The 21,782-nt window shown below is 36.7% G+C and overlaps 1 protein-coding gene across 2 annotated transcripts in view; it reads right to left on the reverse strand.

The window, feature by feature from the left end:
- Nucleotides 1-4,773: 4,773 nt before the first annotated feature.
- The window catches only part of USP47 (ubiquitin specific peptidase 47), a 148,872-nt gene continuing 131,863 nt past the window's right edge, over nt 4,774-21,782 (reverse strand). For both annotated transcript variants that reach the window (XM_010592234.3, XM_064288426.1), the window contains 10 exons: nt 20,053-20,172; nt 17,908-18,685; nt 13,758-13,933; nt 13,344-13,424; nt 11,799-11,914; nt 11,327-11,445; nt 9,403-9,533; nt 7,748-7,795; nt 7,513-7,643; nt 4,774-6,296 (listed from right to left, as the gene is read on the reverse strand). In XM_010592234.3, coding sequence (XP_010590536.2) covers nt 6,122-6,296; nt 7,513-7,643; nt 7,748-7,795; nt 9,403-9,533; nt 11,327-11,445; nt 11,799-11,914; nt 13,344-13,424; nt 13,758-13,933; nt 17,908-18,685; nt 20,053-20,172 — 1,875 coding nt within the window. In that variant the 3' untranslated portion in view covers nt 4,774-6,121. The remainder of the gene's footprint in view (nt 6,297-7,512; nt 7,644-7,747; nt 7,796-9,402; nt 9,534-11,326; nt 11,446-11,798; nt 11,915-13,343; nt 13,425-13,757; nt 13,934-17,907; nt 18,686-20,052; nt 20,173-21,782) is intronic.

The following is a 21,782-nucleotide window of genomic DNA, read 5'->3' on the forward strand; positions in this document are numbered from 1 at the left end:
TGCCACATAAGGTAAAATATTCACAGGTTCTAGGAATTAGGACATGGATATCTTCAGGGGACCATTATTCTGCCTACCACAGAATGATGACTTTGAGGAGGAAATCAATCCTGCTATCAACCCTATCTGGGCTCCTTTTTTTAAGGAAACCACCATTACTACAAAGCTGCTGTTAATCTTTCTGTATTTGAAGCCAAAATCATTCCTAACTGGTACAGAAGCTATTTCCAAGATGAACAGTAGCCAAAGGGGGAACAAAATACATACAGCTTTATTTATCCCAGTCTACCCCACTTCCCATCTCCCGACGTAAAGCACTAGAAAACGAAGGATTAGAAAATGAAATGTTTGGGTGTGTAGTACAGGCTCTGAGTCTGTTCCCCAACCATCTGCACGGCCGAGAATGGCTGGCCTGCCTGCCCACACAGCCTCAGAGTGAACAGGAAGAGGAGCATGTCGGGTCAGAAGTGGTTGCTGCTGAATTTCCCAGCCTCTCCTCTGCCTGCTCAGTTTCTTCTCCCCTTAGGTAACCCCCCTTCCCCGTCCCGAGGATCCTGCCTTACTAGACTTTCTTCAGGCATTTGACTGAGTTGGAAGAAAAGGATGCAGGACAGACAGATGAGAATTGGAAAGAAGTAAGGGGGCTACTGTGGTGTGAGGAAAGAGTGTGGGTGGGATGAGGAAAGGAGTATAAAGTCTTGCGTATGGTCTGTGGAGGAAACCCTGGTGGTGAAGTGGTTAAGAGCTACAGCTGCTAATCAAAAGCCTAGCTGTTTGAATTCACCAGGTGCTCCTTAGAAACTCTATGGAGCAGTTCTACTCTGTCCTATTGGGTTACTATGAGTCAGAACTGACTCGATGGTAATGGGTTTGGTTATGGGTTTCTATGGTCTGTGGACCCCCTTCCAAATAGTCAAGAAATGCAACTGAAGAATATGGACTGTTTTCAAATTACTTTTGATAGCTAGACTGGGTTTCTAAGTTCAAAGGGCCAGCAGCTGTCAAGCTAGTACCTTCTACTTCAGCAGAAACATGACTACCACCACCTTACATAAAGAAGACTGGGGGGGTGGGGTGTTATGAAATGACTTTTTGGGAGGCTGCAGTGCTTGGGAAGTGAACATTCCCCTTCCATGAGGAGAAATTAGACTTATGCCCTTGACTGAAATCTATGAGAACGTTAAGAGAAACATCCAAAAATTATGCATGGGAGCTGTGGGGGCTGGCTGTGTGTAAGCTGCAGGCCCCACTGGCTTGCCACCAACCTAGCACTGGAGCACCAGGCAGAGGCGGTTTGTTGGAGTGGCCAGAGGTGAAAGGACTACGCCTTTGAGCCCCCAGTGGTCCCTGAGAGGCAAAATTCAACCTGAAGATGGATTCTGACATTATCCACATGGAAGAAAGATGTAGTGAAGACTTGCTGGGGGCCACTGAAGCATGGGACAAAGAGGTGGTACACATTTAGGAGAAATGTGGTGTGATTCCGCCAGCAGGAGATTGAGCAAAGGCTGTAAGGGACCACCAGTACTGTTTGGGGAAACCCTGCTGGTGTAGTGGTTAAGAGTTCAGCTGCTAACCAAAAGGTCAGCAGTTCAAATACACGAAGTGCTCATTGGAAACCCTGTGGGGCAGTTCTACTCTGTCCTACAGGGTCACTATGAGTCAAAATCAACTTAACGGCAGTGGGTTTGGGTTAATGCTGTCTGGAGGTTGAGTCTTAGGCTGGCAGGACTGGTGAGTAATCTACGCGTCTTCAACATTGAGCAGGAAAAAGGAGACAGTCACCTCACCACCACCAACAGGAGGCTGCTTGTAGAAGTGAATGTTTCCCCCCTGGTCCTTATTTCTTAACTACACCATCAGTAAAGCTGGTGCAGGGAGAGGAGGCAGGGTGAGCCACTGACCACACCTGAGGCAGACATCTAACCAGCACTCTGGAGGAGTGAGGGGAGCTTTGAAGCAAACTACTGGAACTCGAACAAGATCAGGCATTTTTAATAATGCAGTGACGTAAAAGTTACAGGACGGCACTGAGAGCTTGATAAGAGCATATCTCCCACTGGGAAATTGCATTCAACAACAGAGTTGGCACAGTTGTTGGAAAGACAGACCCACTGCATATTTGTGTCTCGTTGATATTTTAAGTGGGTTATTTAAGCATTATTTTAATAGACTCAAAGTAAGTGTACCTTCTGGGGTGGGGGGGAGCTTGGCAGCAAAAGAAGAAAGGGGGAGCTTGGGCCCTATCTTTAGGGCAAGCTTGTAGGGTCCACTAATAAATAATTCATGGCCTAGTGAATTCTTAGGCTCTAAGCCATCAGACGGTCAACTTCTTTAGTATAGATCAGCTGGTAAGGGAGGGTGGGCGGAGGTGGTGCTGGTGGAAAGAGGCAGTGCTGTCACTGGGAAGGGTAGGATCATTCCTCCCCAGCGCTCTTCCAGCCATCCTACCTTGACCCCTAGTGATTCTGGCATTCTTTCCTAAATGGTCACAAGTGGTTTAATGCATTTCTGATTTTGTCACGTCTTATTCCTGAAAGCCAAGTTCAGAAAATTAGCACTGTGTCTAACCAAATGAGTGTAGCCCCCGTCCTCCCTACATGAGCTATACTGAGGGAACATCTGCTTTCTTGTACACTAGGCCTAGGTGTCTATGAGCTTTATATGGGCCATAAACTCCTTTGAAAATCTGATTAAAAAGACCTTTTACTAACTCCCCAGAAAATTATGCATACATACAATTTTGCATTTGATTTCAGAATTTATGGCCTTCTTATAAAGCTTTTGTCTCAAGCCTGCTAGTGACCAAAATAATTGGTTTTTCAAAAATTACACAGGATTGTTTAAATGGAATAGTTTTATTTAGCAAAAACTTGCTAATTCAGATAATCTTCTATTCCATGTACTTTGGACTATAATTTGCAAGTCACAAGTGTAAAAGAGTTGGTTAGGGCCTTGACACTGAACAAAGTGACAAAATTCAGTGGTAGAACTAGTGTCCAATTGAAAAGGAAAGACATTTAAATACTAGTCAATGAACCAGAATAAAAGACTTTATTGTATTCCATACATTCACAGGTCACTTCCAGGTTTAGTAACAACACTGCAATACTATGAGGCTGTGCGCTCATTTTGCTTCGACCACATTGTACGTCTGTAGCCCTCTCCTCCTCTCTCGGCCCTACGATGTATCACAATACCATTTGTAGCAGTACGGCTGAAAACCAATAGTGATTTCATTTGACTATTTTCTAGCTGGGGTATAGGTTCGCCCCTACTTTCTCAGAGTCTTAAAAGTACTTTCTTTCCAATTACATTACAAAAGAGATCAGCAAACAGACCAGTGTAGGGCTCCTTCTCACAATTTTTTCTCATCCTGACTACAGCCCTTACATATACTTCCTTAGTTTGAGAAGAGTACCGTCAACTAAACAAATTCCTACACAGACCAGCTACACAAGGCCTGGCCCAGAAACCACAGCTTTTGCTTCTTTGGCCAGAGTGTACCCCTCACCTCAAGCACCTGCTTCAGAAATGTAGGTACTTGGTTCTCACAGGGTGTGTGTGATTGGCACAAATCTATCTGCCCCACAGTAAAAGCTTCTCAAAACCCTTGCATGATCCGTGGGGAGCAGGGTCACAATTTCGTGCCATGTGGCCCACCTTAGTCTCAAGAGATGAACGAAGACCAGGCTCCACTGCCCTGTGCTCCAGGGGACCCAACCGCACTGTTAGTGCTTGCCCTCTAGGTTAGATGCTCACTGGATTCTCTGAAGTTGAAGGCAGCTGACACCCATAACCTCCCTCGTGCAAATTACTCTTCTCATCTCCACAAATGCACTTTGAAAAATGCACCGCCCCCTTTACTGAAATATAAAGTGCAACCTTGTGTTTTCACTCTATCAGGCACTGAAAAGCAAGAGGCTTCTAATTTTTTCTTCTCTTTATGAAATATATTTTCTCAACTCCTGGCATCTGTAATATGCCTGCAATTAGAAGCAGCAACAAAACAAGCAAACAAAAATAAAACAGAGGGCAGAAGGCACAGAATGAGGAGCAGGTGTGAGAGGAATTTCACCATTTACTCTTAACAGGTACTCTAAATCAAACCAAACCAAACACCTGAAAGGCCATTTTCTTTACAAATCTGCCTCCTTTGCTAGTTAGGGAGTCAGTCCTTGAAAGCCAAAACCCTATTTATTAATCTCTCTACCCCAAGTATGTAGGCCTGTATCAGAATCTAACATAGCTGTCATGTTACATTAGAAAATCCAAGTGATGTGAAAGACAATTCATCACAAATGCTTCAAGTTTTCCTCCTGAGGCCACCGCCAATCCCACCAATGCAAACTCCAAACAGTACCTCATTCAAATTTAGCAGACTGCTACATATTTTACATGGAATAAAAATTAGCCAGAAAAATACCTTAGAAAAGATTTTCCCCCCTGTGGATGCCACGAGGCTTTAAGACATTATGGGATTCTCAATCATTAAGTGCAAACCGCAGAGCCAACATCTGCTAATACTATTTTCTAATATATCTTCCTTAAAAGGAAAAAAGGGTAAAAGTCTGATTTTGAAATATTGACAGCATCCCCAAAAGTTAAATATCAATATCTTTTCATTTCTCTTTGGGAACTTTACTATAAATATACCTTATATAGAAATAATTATTCAATACACGTTACAAAACGTTAGATTTAAAGAAAAAGAATCTATTTTTAACCCAGATTCTCCATCCACCAATGTTTAATGACTAAAATAACACAACAGAATGAACAAATGTTTTATTGGCATGTTCATTGTTGTAAACAGCATCTGGCATGAAAAAAAGTTTTACCAAAACCTTTTTATTGATTTTTATAAATTAGATGGCATTTCCAAAATTTACGTAGAATGTGTTCATTGAGTAGTTATATTTAGCAAAGCAGAAACTTGCTGATTCTAACAGACTTTGTGATGAAATCATGTCGACTGCAATAGTCTGTACCATGGCCTGATCTTACTAGCAAGTTTATTCAGTACGATGTTAAGATGTTTCCCCAAAGTTAAACTACATGTAACTACAATCAACTCCAAAAATTAAAGTGGACTTACAAGAGCACTAGAAGATTCAAACTTGAAGTAAATCTTCAAAAATAAATGTACAAAAAGGAAAAAAAAAAAGAAAAAAATGAAGCCACTGAACAGAAAAACCTCATTAACAAGGGCAAATACAATCCTACAGGACCCAGCACTGAGAAACCTGAGGATTACATTTACACAGATTGTTATACTTTTCAATGTACCCAAATGTACATAATGAAGGATATGTGAAAAGAATAACCATGGGAAAATAGTTGAGCTGCAATTAGGATAACTCAATAGGATCAATTTTATTTACATGCTGAATGAATGAGTGAAACGTATTCTCTACATCCATAACTTAAGTACAATCAATTATAATTACAATACTGCAGCAAACTGAGCTGCCACCGGCTGGGAGTGGTCTGAGGGAAACGTTTTCATGTTCCAGAATAATGCTCTTAATACTTTGCAAAAAGTGAAACAAAATAAAAAACACAACTTCACAATTCTTTACTGGGTTACGGCTGGTTCTGAGAATTTCTTTCTTCAGCTCCTAATTTTGCTGCTTTCCAAGAGTCAACACACGTTGCATTTACTTACGAATTGTCAATGAGGTAATGTGTGTATCAGTGAAATAAACAGAAAATTCATTCATTCATGGCCTTTGCACAGCTTTTATTATTAAGCTATGAGCATCCTGTTTGAGGCTAGTTTTACTAGCTGCTAGGTGCACATTTGTCCACAATAAAAGAAGTTTACTCATTCCCATTCCCCGTTTTGCTAGTTGCAGGTTTAGTTTTTTGTTTTTTAATTTTTTTTTTTTGCACATCCCTTTTCGCTTTACAGTACATTTGACTATAGTGCACAACATGATTCCAAGTCAAAACAGTGGCCCACTGGGCACTGAGCTTCTGATTGGTGAAGGGCAGTCCAATCAGGGCTGGTGTCACTGGGTTACCCCTAACCGTGTCCGGCCATAATGGCACTACACAGCAATAGTGAACCATCTAATTAAAACCAAAAATCCCCCAGGAAAATGCTACACTAGCAGAGTCAGTCTTGAGTCAGATCTTTATTTGGTGCTCCATCCAGATATATTTTTAGTGCTTTCTCTTTACGAGGTGAGTACGTAACACGATGTCCAGTCTTCTGGAGTCGACTGCTTTCTTTTTTCATCAGTTCATTTCTTTGCTCATCTGTCAACTCCATTAATTCTTCTGTTTTATCCCTACATTAAAATATTGATCACATATTAGACCAGTATAGCCATCTGCCTCTATTAATTTGTGCTTCAGTGCCATAAAGTTCCTCAGCAAGATGATGAAATCTGATTATCATTACTGAAGTTAAATAATCTCATATGCTAGGATGTTTTAGACTTCTAATGTGTTAATTATAGTAATGTAACAATTCTAAAAATACCACAGAATAATTTCCATGTTATTATTAGTGGTAAAAATAACTATTTATTGAACATCTATTGTATGACAGGAACAGTGCCAGTTATTTCAAATAACTGTTAGCTCTAATTCTCTTAAAATCCTGCAAGGTAAACATCATTCCCTCCATTTTACAGAGGAGGAGTTAGTTAAATAACAAAGCTACGTTTGAACTCAGGTCTGACAGGTTCCAATGTGTATTCTTTTTCCTCTATATCTGTGTTGTCCAATATGGTAGTCATTAGCCACTTGTGCTTACTGAGCACGTGAAATATGTCTGCTCCAAACTGAGGTGTGCTGTAAATGTAAAACAAAAAAAACCAAACCCACTGCCACTGGGTCAATTCCAACTCATAGTGACCCTACAGGACAGAGTAGAACTGCCCCATAGGGTTTCCAAAGCTGTAATCTTTATGCAAGCAGACTGCCACATCTTTCTCCCACAAAGCTGCTGCTGAGTTTGAACCACTGATCTCTTGGTTAGCAGCCAAGTGCTTAACCACTGCGCCAAGAGGACTTCTTAAATGTAAAAGACACACCATATTTCTAAGACTTCGTATACATAAAAGAACGTAAAATATCTCACTAAGGATTTTTTTTTTATATTGATCATATGTTATAATGATAACATTTTGGATATACTGGGTTAAATCAAACATTATTAATATTACTTTCATCTGGTTTTTTTCACTTTTTTTAAAATGTGGCTACAAGAAAATTTCAAAGTACGTGTGTGGCTCGCATTATATTTCTACTGGTCAGTGTTGGTCTCTATATCATGTTAACAATAATGAAGATATTTATAGAAAACAAGGTATTTATGCACACCAAAAATGTTATATCACTACCCAGTGCCCCAGTGCCGTCGAGTCGATTCCGACTCATAGCGACCGTGTAGGACAGAGTGGAACTGCCCCACAGGGTTTCCAAGGAGTGCCTGGTGGATTCGAACTACCAACCCTTTGGTTATATCACTAGAAGCAACAAAAATATTGTGAATGTTACCTATAAAATATGACTGCACCATCATCACAGATATAAAGAGGCCAGACATTCAGGGTAGAAACTTTAGGATTCCAGTCCAAATCCTGATGAATATCAAGAACAGAAATATCACAGGGAAAAGTTCCTCTACCCTAAGAAGAAAAGTATTAATTAAATTGTGAGTAGTTAAAAACCATGCCATTAGACATGTTTATCATGCACTAATACACAGATGCAAACGTTCTCAGGGTTTTACCTTGGCAAATTCAATATCTTCCAATGGAATCCCACTGATTTCACTAAGCTGTAAAGGAAAACATTTTATATTAATTCATTTAAAAAAGAATTTGCTTAGAAAATTTATTTTCCTTTTTTTCCATACAGAAAAAGCTTGATTTCCCCCCAAATTAATATAGGATATTAAAAATCAGAAGAAAAAATCAGAAGAAAAAAGCAGAAAGTAGAATTCTCTTACCTATTCCCACTCTACAAATAACCATGTCCCAGAAACAGCAATTTATTATATTCCTTTTAGATCTTTTCTATGTATATACAAACTACATATACACATTTCATTTATATTTCCAAATATATAAAAGTACATTTATAAAATTACATAATAATTTTATATAGCCCATGTGCAGAAATGGAAACCCTGGTGGTGTAATGGTTAAGAGCTATGGCTGCTAAACAAAAGGTCGGCAGTTAGTTCGATTCTACCAGGTGCTCCTTGGAAACTCTGTAGGGCAGCTCTACTCTGTCCTATAGGGTCACTGTGAGTGGGAATTGACTCATCGGCAACAGGTTTGGTTTGTTTTTTTAAATATGTAAAAATAGGATAAAAAGTAACCTCATTCTCTTTTTAATATCTGTACAACATACCATCTTATTTCCTATTGACGGGTACTTTTACTTAGGTTTTTTTCCCGGTTATAAACAATGTTATACTATATACCTCCACAAATACCCTTGCATATTTCTGCAAATATTTCTACAGGCTGAATTCCTAGATGTGGAACTGAACATCTGAAATGTTGATAAAGAATGCCAAATTCAACCCTGAAAAAAGTATCATCAATTTATACACTTAGCAAAGGTATATGATATTGCCTACTTCCCCCACACCTTGACAACTGTAGTTTTTTTTTTAATTTTCTACATCTTTGCCAATTTACGAAGTGAAAAATATTATAGTTTTAATTTGTATTTCTTCTATGAATTGCCTTTTTATGTTCTTTGTCCATTTTTAAATTAGATATCCTTTTTCTTATTAATGTAGTGGCTCCTTATAAATTATGAATGTTTCATATATGTTCCCAATATTGTTTCCCCCAGTTTCTTGCCTTTTAGCTTTGTTTATGGGTTGTTTTTTTAAATACTTTTTTTTGGCTGTGCAGAAGATTTAACTTTTATGTGGCCTATTTTTTTACTTTTGGCTTCTGGTATTATACTTACAAACATTTTACCCTTTCCAGAATTATGAAAATATTTTTGATACTTTCGTCTAGTGCCTTTATAGCTTGAAATAATATGCCCTTTCCCCAGAGATCTTTGTAACTCCTATCTTTTAAATGCAAAATCCCATATATACAGATCTTCATCTAGATTCTCTATTCAATTCTATTTCCTTTTTTTTTTTTTTAAGACATAGAACAATTTACTCTAGTAACTACTATTCCTAACTTCTCAGGACAAAGCCGGTCCAAGTTACAGATCCAAAGTTGATCCACTTGGAATGAAGTAAATTTTCAAAGCAGCAGGAGCCCTAAGAAACAGCTAGAATGTAGCACAAAGTGTGGCAGAGACAGAGAAAGGTTGCTGCATCAGTGTCTGGCTCTCAATTCCTATACTGTCTCTTATGAAACATAGGGAAAAATATATTTCGGCTCATTTTGCTTAAAATTAACTTACCTTTTCTCGCAACTCATCAACACTACTGCTTTCTAACACAACTTCCTGGAAGGGATCCAACCTCATCTCTGAAGGTCTCCATCGCCTTGACAAAACTGCAAGCTGTGACATGGACTTCATCTTCTCTACCCCTAAGAATATGCAAGATTAGGCATTCATCCTATTTTCTCCAATGATTTTTTAATTTGACTTGTCCTATAGAATCTGGCTCAACAAAAAGATTTACCTGAAGTGTTATTCTTAAAAAGTGGGCAAAAAGGAGAATTATCCCGAGAAGTTTTTAAGAATGAAACATTTACTCTTTTCCATCTAGTTTCATCAGATAGTTCCAGCAGGTATCCTTCAACCAGTACTCCTGATTCCACTCCCTCCCAATTCCTACTGGACATTGCTCTACCAATTACTCTCGTCTTTGCATCTCTAATCTTTGCTTCTCTGCTGGCTACTACTCCACAATCTAAAAACATAATCAAATCATCTTTACTTTATCTTCCTTTTATTCACTGCAGCTATCATTAAAACAGTTGTTCTTGAGTTGATTTCAACTCAGCCCTGACCCCATGTGTGCATTAATCCTTCTCTTTTCATTTACTCCCAAACGTACTGAATCTGGCTCAAATGCCACCTTTCTCTCGGATGTACCCAGAGCAACTTGTACTGATTTGGTCCCTCAGTTACCTATCACTTTAGAATTACAAGTTGACAGTTCTGTTTCTCCACTAGGCTGTGTATATCTGAGGGGCCATCACTGGCTCTTAATCATTTTTGTAGCAAATGTCTGGCAAATTACAGGTCAATAAATGTTTCTTGTATTTAATCACATGACATTTCTCACTGCTGCTAAAACATGTACTAAAATGAGACTGATGCTGGCATCCACCATCCAGTAACATTTCCTGGCTAATCTCTGCTAATACATACTCACTCCTTCCTTACAAGAGTGACTTCTATGGCCTTCATGAGCAATTCCTGATTGCCCAGACACAGAGATACTGTCTAAGGGTACCAGACACTCGGAGGAGGGATGAGAATGTGGAGCACTTGCCTATATGTTGTTAGACAGTGTCCTGACTGCTCCTTGCCTTTCCAGCTAACTTGTCAATTACTCAGAATTTGAGTCATTTAAATTTAAACTGAATTACACCTGAAATAGTCTTGGTGAGGTGTCAGTATTTTCAAACTCTCCGAAGCTATCGTAGTCTTATATAAAAACACGCAGCACTTACAATACTTTAATTTCTATAGAAAAAAAATTAACATCTTCCTAAGCAACAGCAAAGGTACAAAAAACCACAGAACTATTTATTTACCTTGATGTGGTCTACCAAAACCCAACACTTCCCCCAAAATCTTCTCCAAAAAATGCAAATACTTTAAATTCACTACTATGGATAAATAAAACTGGGAAGCGCGACAAATACAAGAGCTTTTTTAGGTCCTTGTTCTCAATATCTCTGGCAAATTATCAATGCCACAGCCTCAGGAAAAAAAGATAAGCCATTAAAAAAAAAAAAACTAAATAAACATAGCTAAGAAAACAGCAGAATTTTCTGTAAAAGGTACTAAAAATTCAACTCTGAAGTTGCAATTTCTCTCTAAAAGGGAATTACTGTTCTCAAAATTAGAAATAAGAAATATTTAAAAGGAGAAAAGAACCTGGAGAAAACTGAAGGAACTGGATGCATTCTCAAAAATAACATAAGCTGTGAAGACACAAGGGAAGAATATCTCCAGGAAGGGGTGGGGGTAGGAATCATACCCATCGATTTCTTTATGCTTAATGAAATACAATTATATTACATATTAGATTCCTGGTAACTCGTTATTTGATTTAAAAAAAAAAAAAAAGCATAGGCTTCTACTAGTTCTACAATGTACAAGAAGATCTTAAACTGGTATTTCCCCATAAAAATATTAATAATACCATCAAGAACTTCAAGGAAAACCTCCCAGTTGCTAGAAATATTAATATCTTCTTCATAAATATGGTAATCCAAAAAGACAGTGCCAGGATTCTTCCATGTTTTTTTCCTTAGACGAAACCTACAAATATAAGATATTTTAAATTGTTATAATTTGAAATTCCTAAGTTAAAAAATTGGCACTGATACGATGCCAGTAAAAATGTACTATGTTCAAATACAAAAGTCAAATGATTATTCTTTAAAATTTTGGGGAAAATGTACCAAATGCTTCTAATAATTCAAATTTAGTATCCTCCAGAAGAATTTCAAGAAGTCTCTTTTGCTTAGTCCTATCAAATTAATCTGTAGTACTAAAATTCTGAATGTATAGGACTTTTGAATTCTTCTAGTTTTAGAAAATTATACCAGTCCATACTCATTAAACACATATTCTCTCTTCAAATCATTGATGACACTCTAATTTTACCTTACCTGTCAATACTGAGCTCTAAACCACACTGCTCCCTGAGTTGAGGAATTAATTCCTCTTTTGATTGCCGTACGGTCATTCCTTTAGCAAACACAGCATCTAGCAGAAACTTGCATGGCTAGGAATATAAACATAAACAATTAGTGCTTGAATTATACCTTAAAATAAGGAACAAGAGATTTTATTTGGACTTTATAGTGTGACAACGAAGGGCCTGAGTTTAGGAGTCTGTTTCCCTGAGCTCAAATCCTGAATCCACTACTTACTAGCTGTGCTATTTTGGGCAAGCTTACTTACTGTCTTGGTGACTCAGTTTTCTCATCTGTAAACTAGGGACAGTATCTTTACTAGGTCATTGCAAAGATTAAAAAAAATAATACATTCATATTTCTTTTCCTTTAATAAAATGATTGCAATTTTGTAAATGAAAAGAACTACTTTTATGGATTAAACTAAGGGAAAAGCATATTAATTCTTCAGATACATTCATTAATTGACTCAAAAGCGACACAGTATACAGAAACCCTAAACTTAGAGGAAACATGCAAGTCAAAATGACTAATGGGTTACATTTAACAGATATGATGGCTGACCCCCCGCCCCAAATCTGTTCAACAAATAAAGACTTTTTGTGAAAAATGTATCTCCTTGTTGCTATTTGGCTTTTCACATTTGTCTAGGTCCTCAGTAAGATGCTACAAATATCCTGAAGTTAGGATCTTGGCCTTATTTTTCCGGATAATTGCCACAAGCCTTGTATATGATGGGAACTACAATATTTAACTGACTACCCCCTAAAAACGAGGAAATTAAGAACTGGAACTAACAAAAGATCAAATGACAGAGGCAGCATAGTGGTGAAGAATAGAGATGGCAGGCCACATAACCTGTTCAGTTCCTGAATCCACCATTTACGAGTTGTGTGACCTTTGACAAGTTACTTAACCTCTTTGTGCCTCAGTTACTTCATCTACAGAATGGAATAATGAATAGTATTTATATCACAGTGAATTAATGAAGATTAAATGAGTACTTACAAATTACATGGGTATTTGTAAGCACTTTCAGCAGCCCTGGTACACAGCAAATTCTATTTAAATGCTTATTAAATACTCAAATGACTCTGAACACAAAATGTACCAATACACGCTACAGGGCAACTGCTATCCACCTGTACATTAGGTGACCATTCTGAGATGACAAGCATAAACACAGTTTCTCTTGAAAGCATGAACCCTTAACTCCAGCATTTGTAGCAACACTTTAGAGCTGGGCAAATTCAGTCCATTGCCTGTTTTTGTAAATAAAATTTGACTGGAACATGGCCACCCCTGTTCATTTACAGACTGTCTATGGATGCTTCTGTGCTACAATGGCACAGCTGAGTCACTGTGACAAAGACCATATGGTCTGCAAAGCTAATGTACTTCCTAGAAAAAGTATGCCGAACCCTGTTTTGGAGAAATAAAAGAAATTACTACTAATAAAATCTCTTCACTGTATGTTTTGAATAACCACAAAATGTAATCTCACGTTGTGTTACTTACCTCTTGTTCATTGACTAAAAGCTGGTACACTTTAACTCTGTATTCTCCTTTTTTAAGTGCTCTCCCCAGTCTAATTGTAATCTATAAATTGAAAACATTTTTTTTTTTAGATATAGTCTTAGCAGAATAAACTACCCATTTTCACCCCATTGTTTAGTTTTGTTTTCCAAAACTCTCTAGCTCTTTGAGAACAGGTATATCTTTTATCTCTGAATCCCCAACACCTAGAATAGTAACTGACATACAATTAACATTTAACAAATGTTTCTTAGATGAATTAAGCAAAACAAACAATCACTAAGTATCAATGAAAAATTATCCTTTCAGGGTATCCATTTCACCTTGGGACTGGGGCAAGATGCTCTCAAATCTATCATTTAAAAGACTAATTATTCAAAGATTATTTTAATCAACCTTATTGTCATCTGAAAATGATGACAGTGTTTCATTCAGTCGGACGCTCTCGAACTCTTGATTGCTGGCATAGACTCGAAAGACCTTGAAGTGAGAGGACAAAACTCCAACAAAGGGCTCTAAGTGTTGTTTGAAAGCAGCCAGAGTAATTCTTTTATCAACATGCACCATCAACCCTAAGCAAGAAAAAACAAAACAGAAACAAAAATTTAAAAGAACTCACTTGAAATATAAATAAAACAGATCACTTTTTGTTATGCTGTAAACAGGAAAAAGTACCCTTTTACTAGTTACATAACTTTTAGCTAATATACTGAATGGACAAAAAACATGGACAGTGAGTGTGTAACAAGTATAATCTAACAGCTTCAAATCTTCTGAGATATTTAAGTGCTTTTTTTTTTTTTCCCTGAATTCAAAACCAAACTTCCAGGAATTCTTCTAAAATAATTTCCACAAAGGAGAATATTCATTGTACATACATTTCTAATCCTACACAGTAATAGTATAAACAATAGCTGGGTTCCAAACCTGCCTCCTCTGCTTACTTACTAGCTATGCGAAATGGAGCACGTCATCAGCCTCCCTATCTCTGTTTCTTCATTTGAAAAAAGAAGGTGATAGTAATACTTACCCCACGGGGGTGCAGTGTGAGTCAATGAAGTAATACATTTATCACGGTTTTAGCACAGTTGTCAGACACATAATAATTGCCTCAAAAACTCTTAGTAGATCTAGTTCTGGCATTTGACTAGAAAAAAGTTTCAAGACCAGCATATTGAGATAACTGTTTTGTCACGTGGTAGGACCATATTAGGAAGTTATTTAAAAGACCGAAATGCCCCCAGCCGTCCAAGGCTTAAACATTCTTGGTACTGTAATAGGATTATCTTTGATGAACTTTTATTTTTACTAATGCTTATTATCTTAGTCTTTGACCCTTACTTTATAAGCCACATAAGATAATTCTTCTGGAATGCTTCTATTTACAATTCTGGTCTTCATTTTCTAGTAAAGAGCAAAAACTTAATTGCCTCTTTTCTCTTATAAGGCAGTGTAGAATACAACAGCTGCCATGCTGGTTCAGGCCCACGGACCACTTACAGTCCTAAAACATTTCTCATTCACATTCTCAAGCTATTCCAACTCTAGGGTTAATGAATTTTCTAAGCGGATTCTTCAAATAACTCAACATTCATTAATTCCTTCCCTGGTTATAAAATATAGGTTCACTGTAGAAAATGAGGCAAGTCTGAACTGGAAGAAAATACAAACACGATGATGAATTCTGTTTACTATATATCATTTGAGGCAGCATTTCTTTTCATTTGTTTAAAATGTCAACTTCTAAGTTATAAGGAGTGCCCCTAAAGTTTGAATAATCCAGCTTTTGGCAAATATGCCTCTATTCATGCTATCCGGCAAGGTGCAACTTAATTTTTTTTTCTTTTCTCTTAGGTATTTCTGGAACGAGGTGGTAACTAAAACTGTACAAAGGGATTTCGGTTACTTACATCCAAGCACCTGCAGAATGCAACTGGAATATGTCAAAATAGTATTTTCAGAGAAACATTGATATTTATTCTCTGAAACAATTCCTGGATTACGGCAGAAAGCTCAAAGGCCATCTATTTCAGTATGGTTCAATTACTACCTAAGTGAATTGCCTATACTGTACATAATATGTCACTTCAGGGATCAAACTTTCTCTATTACATCTTGCCACTTCATCACCCTGAAGAATCTGTATTATTATCCATCATCCACATGTTTTCCCAGGCATCTACTTCCAGATCCCTGAAGAACTGTGATGAACCAGTCTTAGAACAGGCTCCTGAAAAACCTGGCTGTGGCTTTTCATCCCTTCTCCCCGATCTCTACCAGTTTTCTAACTGCAGTAAGGCATTTCCCAGGGTTTTCACTTTTTCTTTTCAAACAAGTCTTTTGAATGCTTCTGAAAGCCTAAATAAACTATAGCAAGTGGTTTCTCTTCATCACTATGTTTACTAGTTCAATGAATGAATGCCCAGTATAAATTTCCAAAAAGGTTAAAATGGTCAGCAATCTCCTTTTCAAAGATTTCATAAACTATTATGAGAAATGAGACTCTTCAGACTATATTTTAAATATCTCCACTGAATTTCTCTTTAGGTTGAGACTATTCAATTCCAGCCAAATTTTTAGCACATCATTCTAAAACATACCACTTAACGGAATTTTCCAACTTTTTCCTGAAGAGGCGCTATCTGAATTTCTCCAATACCTCCTGAAGGGTTGAGTGTGGTAAGAAAGCAGAGTGGCTACTGGCTACTTTCCTTTACCACGATGTGGACTCTTATAAAGCAAGAGTGTAAAGAAGAGCTGGAGCAGCTATGCGGTGGGAGAATGCACACCAGGCTTACAATCACAATACCTGAGTCTGATCCCAGCAGTGCGGCCTACTAGCTGTGTGACCTCAGGCAAATTACTTAACCTGTTTGAGCCACAGCTTCTTCATCAGTGAGATGTGCCTAACAACATCAATTCCACACAATTGTTATGAGAACTAAATGAGATAATGCAAGTTAATGGCCCCTATGGGATGAAAGTTCCATACAGATTTAAAGCATTATTAGTAACACGGTTTCTGCTTTCATTTTGGCCTGCCAATTCATTTTCACACTTGAGTTTGTATATGTGTATTAATGTCCTATGGTTCCAGTGTTATTCAAACCTATTATGTTAAAAACACAAATTTATTCATTTTTATACTGATTTCATGATTTCTACCACTTCCTTTTTAAAAGATAGAACTTGAGACTACAAGCACGATAGCACTGAACTTTTATAGTGTTTAAGTGCCTTCTCCCCACTAGAATGACCATAAGGCTGCATCTCAGTCATCTCTACTTCTAACAGCTATACAGGGTCCGGCATCTAGTATGGATTCAGGAAATATGGATTGGGCATCTAGTATGGATTCAGGAAATATTGATTGGGCATCTAGTATGGATTCAGGAAATATTGATTGGGCATCTAGTATGGATTCAGGAAATATTGATTGCGTGGATGGGTGAATTGTACGAAGAATGGAACTCTCTTCTAGAGGTGAAAGGAGCGAGTACATTCAATTAGTGGCCTTAAATTCTAGTAATGGTTTCACTACTTACTAGCTAGATATGTACTTTTGGGCAAGTCATTCACCCTCTACGAGCTTCAGTTTTCTCATCTGACAAAGATATTAATATTTACTGTGTTAATTTCAGAGAAGCTTCAAGTTAGAATAAAATGTTTTGAAAACTAAAATATAAGGGCTAATACTAATATCTGCCCTGTTAAAGACTAATGAAAAGGTCTGAGTTTTTCAGCTACGTCTCACTTATACCTGAGGCGAGATTTTACATCTTGATCTTGGTTATCCTGCTAATTCTTTGGCTGGCTTTAGTCTGAGGTATGATAAAAATTCTTGTATTATTTTAAGTCACACATAATACTGGTGTTTGTTTTCATTGTTGCTTGTCTAGTAACCCCAAAATAACATTTAAGATCTTGTCCATCTTTTTGAAATTATGCAGTTTGGAATTTCTAGTTTGTACCTTGTCTGGCACTTCAAAGTATCAAATTGGAAAGAAGGCGGGGGGTGGGGGGGAGTTTTTTTCTCTCTCTGAGTTTCCCAGTTAATAATGGACTTTCTTCAGGTTGTGGGAAAGGAGTGGCTGTTTGTTTTGGGGAATGGAGGGAAAAGAGGAGATGCACAAATAAAAAACTTTTTCTGGGTACTGAATATCAAATCTGCTAAAGGGCCTAGGCTTTTATTTTAGTATATTATTTACTTTTTAAACCATTCCTTAATTTTTTTTAACTTAGTACTTTTATCACAATTCTTTCCTAATACTGATTACTTTAAATAATTGTCTTCTTACCTCCCCAGAGTTCTGACATCATTACTGTCATAAAGATCTAATGTGTTATGTAAGCCTAATAGCACTGTTCACTATAACTACACCAAAAATGACACAAAGGCAACAGAGAATAAGCTTATAATCCAGGAGGCTACAGAAGGTCTTAGAACTAAGTATGTAACTCTTAGCTGGTTCTTTCCATAACTAAAAATTTAAATGAACTGAGAGAAAAACTAGCGCTATTTCAAAGAGCCTTTTTAAGTACATACATTTATGTCCTTCCCCAGAACCTTCATCTGCAGCATACGGTTCTGCTTTGAAATACATGTATTGAGTTTCTCCCCTACTCTTGCCACTCTCGTCATATTCACTATCAGTTCCAGAGTCTTCTTCTGCTGTATCCCATGTCTCTTTCTTCCCTTCATTTGCTTTAGTTCTTCTACTACTTGTGATACTATGAGAGTCAAGTCCGTTAGCCAAAGGGATCTGAGCATTCTCTGCATTGCACAAAGTATCACTGCTATGACTGGAGCTAAGAATATCACTGTCCACCGAACTTGTACTCCTGTCATTATTCACATCTGAGTCTGATCGCTCTTCAGATTGAAAATTTTCTGGATCAGAAGTCTGAATATGCGGTTCAAGTTCTCTATTATCCACTGATGCTGAAGAATCTCTCTCATTGAGAGGTGATTCAATGTTTTCAAAGTCACTTGTCTCGGTACTCTTGCTGCTGTCCCCATTATCTCCATCCTGTTGCTGCTGTAATGACAAACTTTTGAGTTTTTCAGTGCTTTCTTCTAGAATAGCTTCCACAGACTTCAGGCTTCCTACAGGTCCTTTAACTCTTTCACAATCATCGTCTACATTACCGGAATCACCCCCAGCTTTCTGGTATGCTGTCCTTTTGGAATAAGATCCTGGGGATTGTTCAGGTAACAAAACAAATAATCTGATTGTATTTGCATGCCGATCCAGGAGTTTCCATAAATGAGAGTCTGTAAAGGCCATCTGGTAATCCAAAGTCTCAGAACTTTCAACAAATACCTAAACAGTAAGTCAAAGAGTTATATTACATCATAATTTTAGTGATATTCTCATTTATCCTAGGAATAATATCAATATCAATAGGAGACATTACTTGGTAAACTATAAAATGAGATGATTGAGGGTAAACTTAAAGTTACTAAAGCATGCACTGTTTGGAGGCTAAATATTATGTTCATATGTCTTTGTAACTTGCCATAAAATTGTGCTAAGATAGAGCAGAAATACATATACATATTCTTCATTGGGTAGTCCATTTCCAGAAAGCCTGTATTCAGTGTGCTGCTTTTTGGGAAGTCAAAATTTAGCATAAATATAAATAAAAGAAAATATATAAAGATACTTTAGGAATGCACCACCAAAATCCAGATTGTTGAAAAATCTAATGGCCTGTTTTTTCTGACGAATAAATTACAAGGAACAACAAAAAAGATGTAGGAGAATCTAAAGACTAAAACAGACTTAGGAGACATATTATGGACTTTATTTGGATCCTGATTTGACCATACAAATCCTACTGGGAAAAAAGTTTATAAGATAATCAGGAAAATCTGAATACTAACTAGATATTGGTTGATATTAAAATTTTTTGTTATCTTTTTAGGTGTAACAATGTAATCATGGTTATGTGCTTTAAAGAGTTCTCGTCTTTTAAAGAAACATGTTGAAATTACTCACACATGAAATGATATGATACTAAATATGTACTTCTAATAATCTGGAGGAAGTGCATGATAAATACAGGTGAAACAGGTGATAATTACAGAAGATGGGTGATGTGTACATGGGGATTCATTACACTATTCTGTACTTTTGTATATGATTAAAATTTTGCATAATAAAGTTTAAAAAATAAAATGCATATACATAAATCTGGCAATATCAATTATTTTCTCTATACTAGGCATGCCTCTGACTCTCACCTTGAAATACTACCTTATGGGAAAAGCTCAAAAATGAACAGAATTCAGAGGACACTGTGGGTAGAAATGGTCATGAAGACTTCATCAAAGTAGAAAGACTACTGCAATCTGGCACTTGAAAAAAACTGTAGGGAGATGGGGAAGAACACTGCAGGTGGGTGGTAGTACATGAACAAAGGAAAAGAGGAGGAGAACCAGTGAGACTGATGTGGAGGACAGAAAGAAGCCTGAGCTGACCGGGCTACAATGTTGTGAGGATGTGAAAATTTAAAAGGTTATACACAGATGGCAGTGATTTCTATTACTGTATCACTACCTTTCTGCTTACCCATGTATGAACCCCTTGAGGTCATTTGGCTTCGAAGGCCAGGCTTGTAAGTCTGAACTTAATTTCATGTACCATCATCAGCACAGAAAATAGTAATTAAGAAATAAAATACACACCTTGTTACTTCTAAAAAAACCTTCCGCTTTCAGGGTTTTACTGGGGACACTGAGAAGACGCAAATCATTGTAGCAGCGTTCCAGCACTATTCTCATTGTTTCAGCAGGTAAATGGACAGCCTAAAATGAAAGCAATTTAATAAAAAAGTACATTTTCAAATATAATTCTATTTGACTTGGAAATATGAGAAAATAAGATACTGCTGAATTCACCGTAAAAATAGAAAAAATTAACAGAAAAATTATTTTAGTAGAGGTTTTCAAAATATAAGAACCTATGTAAAAAATTATTAGTTCCACCATTAATTATGCTGTAAATCAGGAGAACAAAGTATCACTTATAAATGTAATATCTGAAACTATTTTAAAAGTAAATGCGATGATATGATTCCAAAATAAACTGAATAACTATCTGAGAGCCAATGCCAAGCCAACAGCTGTTTAACTTCTTGGTTTTTGATGGGCTCTTCAGTATTCTGTGAATAATTGTTAATTCTTTTATTCGATCAATTTTCTTCCATGTAAAAGAAGAATATTAAATTAGTAGGTAAAATTTAAAGCTATTCTAAAATCCCACATCTCTAATTTAAATGAGCAGATAAAAAACATGAGCATTTTAAAAAACATGATTTGTTTTCAATAGAATTAATGATATCAATTCTCAATCTATTTATATTTTAAAACATATCTGTTGACACAACGTTTTTAACTGCTTTTGCTTTCTTTAGATATATTTTCTCCAACAAAATTATTAGTTTATTTAGGAAGGGACTGTTGTATGTTTCTTTTGTATTCCACCTCAGTTCTCATACTCTAAACTGAATTTTTCTACATTTAGCATTTTTATTTATAAAAATGAAATATAAAACAAATACACCTATGTGGTACTTACAAAAAATTTAATCATAAAATTTGGCTTTACAACATGATTGGTTTCCTGGCTATTATTACTTTGGCAAAAACATTAGAAGTACTTTTTTAACATCACCATCATCATCATATATTATTGTCATTACTACTACTGCTATTACTACCACCAGGCTTTTATATAGTGCTTTATAATTTTTTTCACATACGTACAGAGCATTTATTTTTATTAAAGTTCGTAACAGCCCTATTAAACAGGTATTTAAAAATCCAAGATAATGAGATAAAAGACTATAGTATGATGAATGAAACTGGAAAATAGATTCAACCTCCTGACTTGCAATTACTGAGCAATTTCCACTATACCAATGATTCTTAACCTAGGGTTCAGAGACCCTGCAAAATTTTGCCTGTTTGTACGCTCAACTGGATTCATAGCTTCCACAAGGTTCTTCAGAGTACAGGATCCCTGAAAGGGTAATAATCACTTCTCTGGAGTGGACTAGTCCTTTTGCCCAAGGAAATCTGAATGTTTTCATCATATTTTTCCAGGTTAAAAATTGTGAATGAGCCAATGTTCTTTATCACTAACCCACATTGTATGGGCAATATTTAATCCATCACCTTCTCTGTTAAATTTGCTCTTCCATCTTACTCCTTTATTTCTGTTTATATATCACCAACTGTCTGATTACCTCAGTTTGAACCCCTTGAGGTCATCTGTACTTCTGCCTTACCCCCACATTTACTAGTCACAAGTGCTATAGATCCTATTTATATAATCTCTCTCATAATCTACACTTTCTCTGATTTCCAGTCATATGCAATATTAATGATAGTAATAATTCATCCAAATTATTTCA

Source organism: Loxodonta africana, chromosome 7 (genome assembly GCF_030014295.1).
Source record: "Loxodonta africana isolate mLoxAfr1 chromosome 7, mLoxAfr1.hap2, whole genome shotgun sequence".
Lineage (NCBI taxonomy): Eukaryota > Metazoa > Chordata > Mammalia > Proboscidea > Elephantidae > Loxodonta > Loxodonta africana.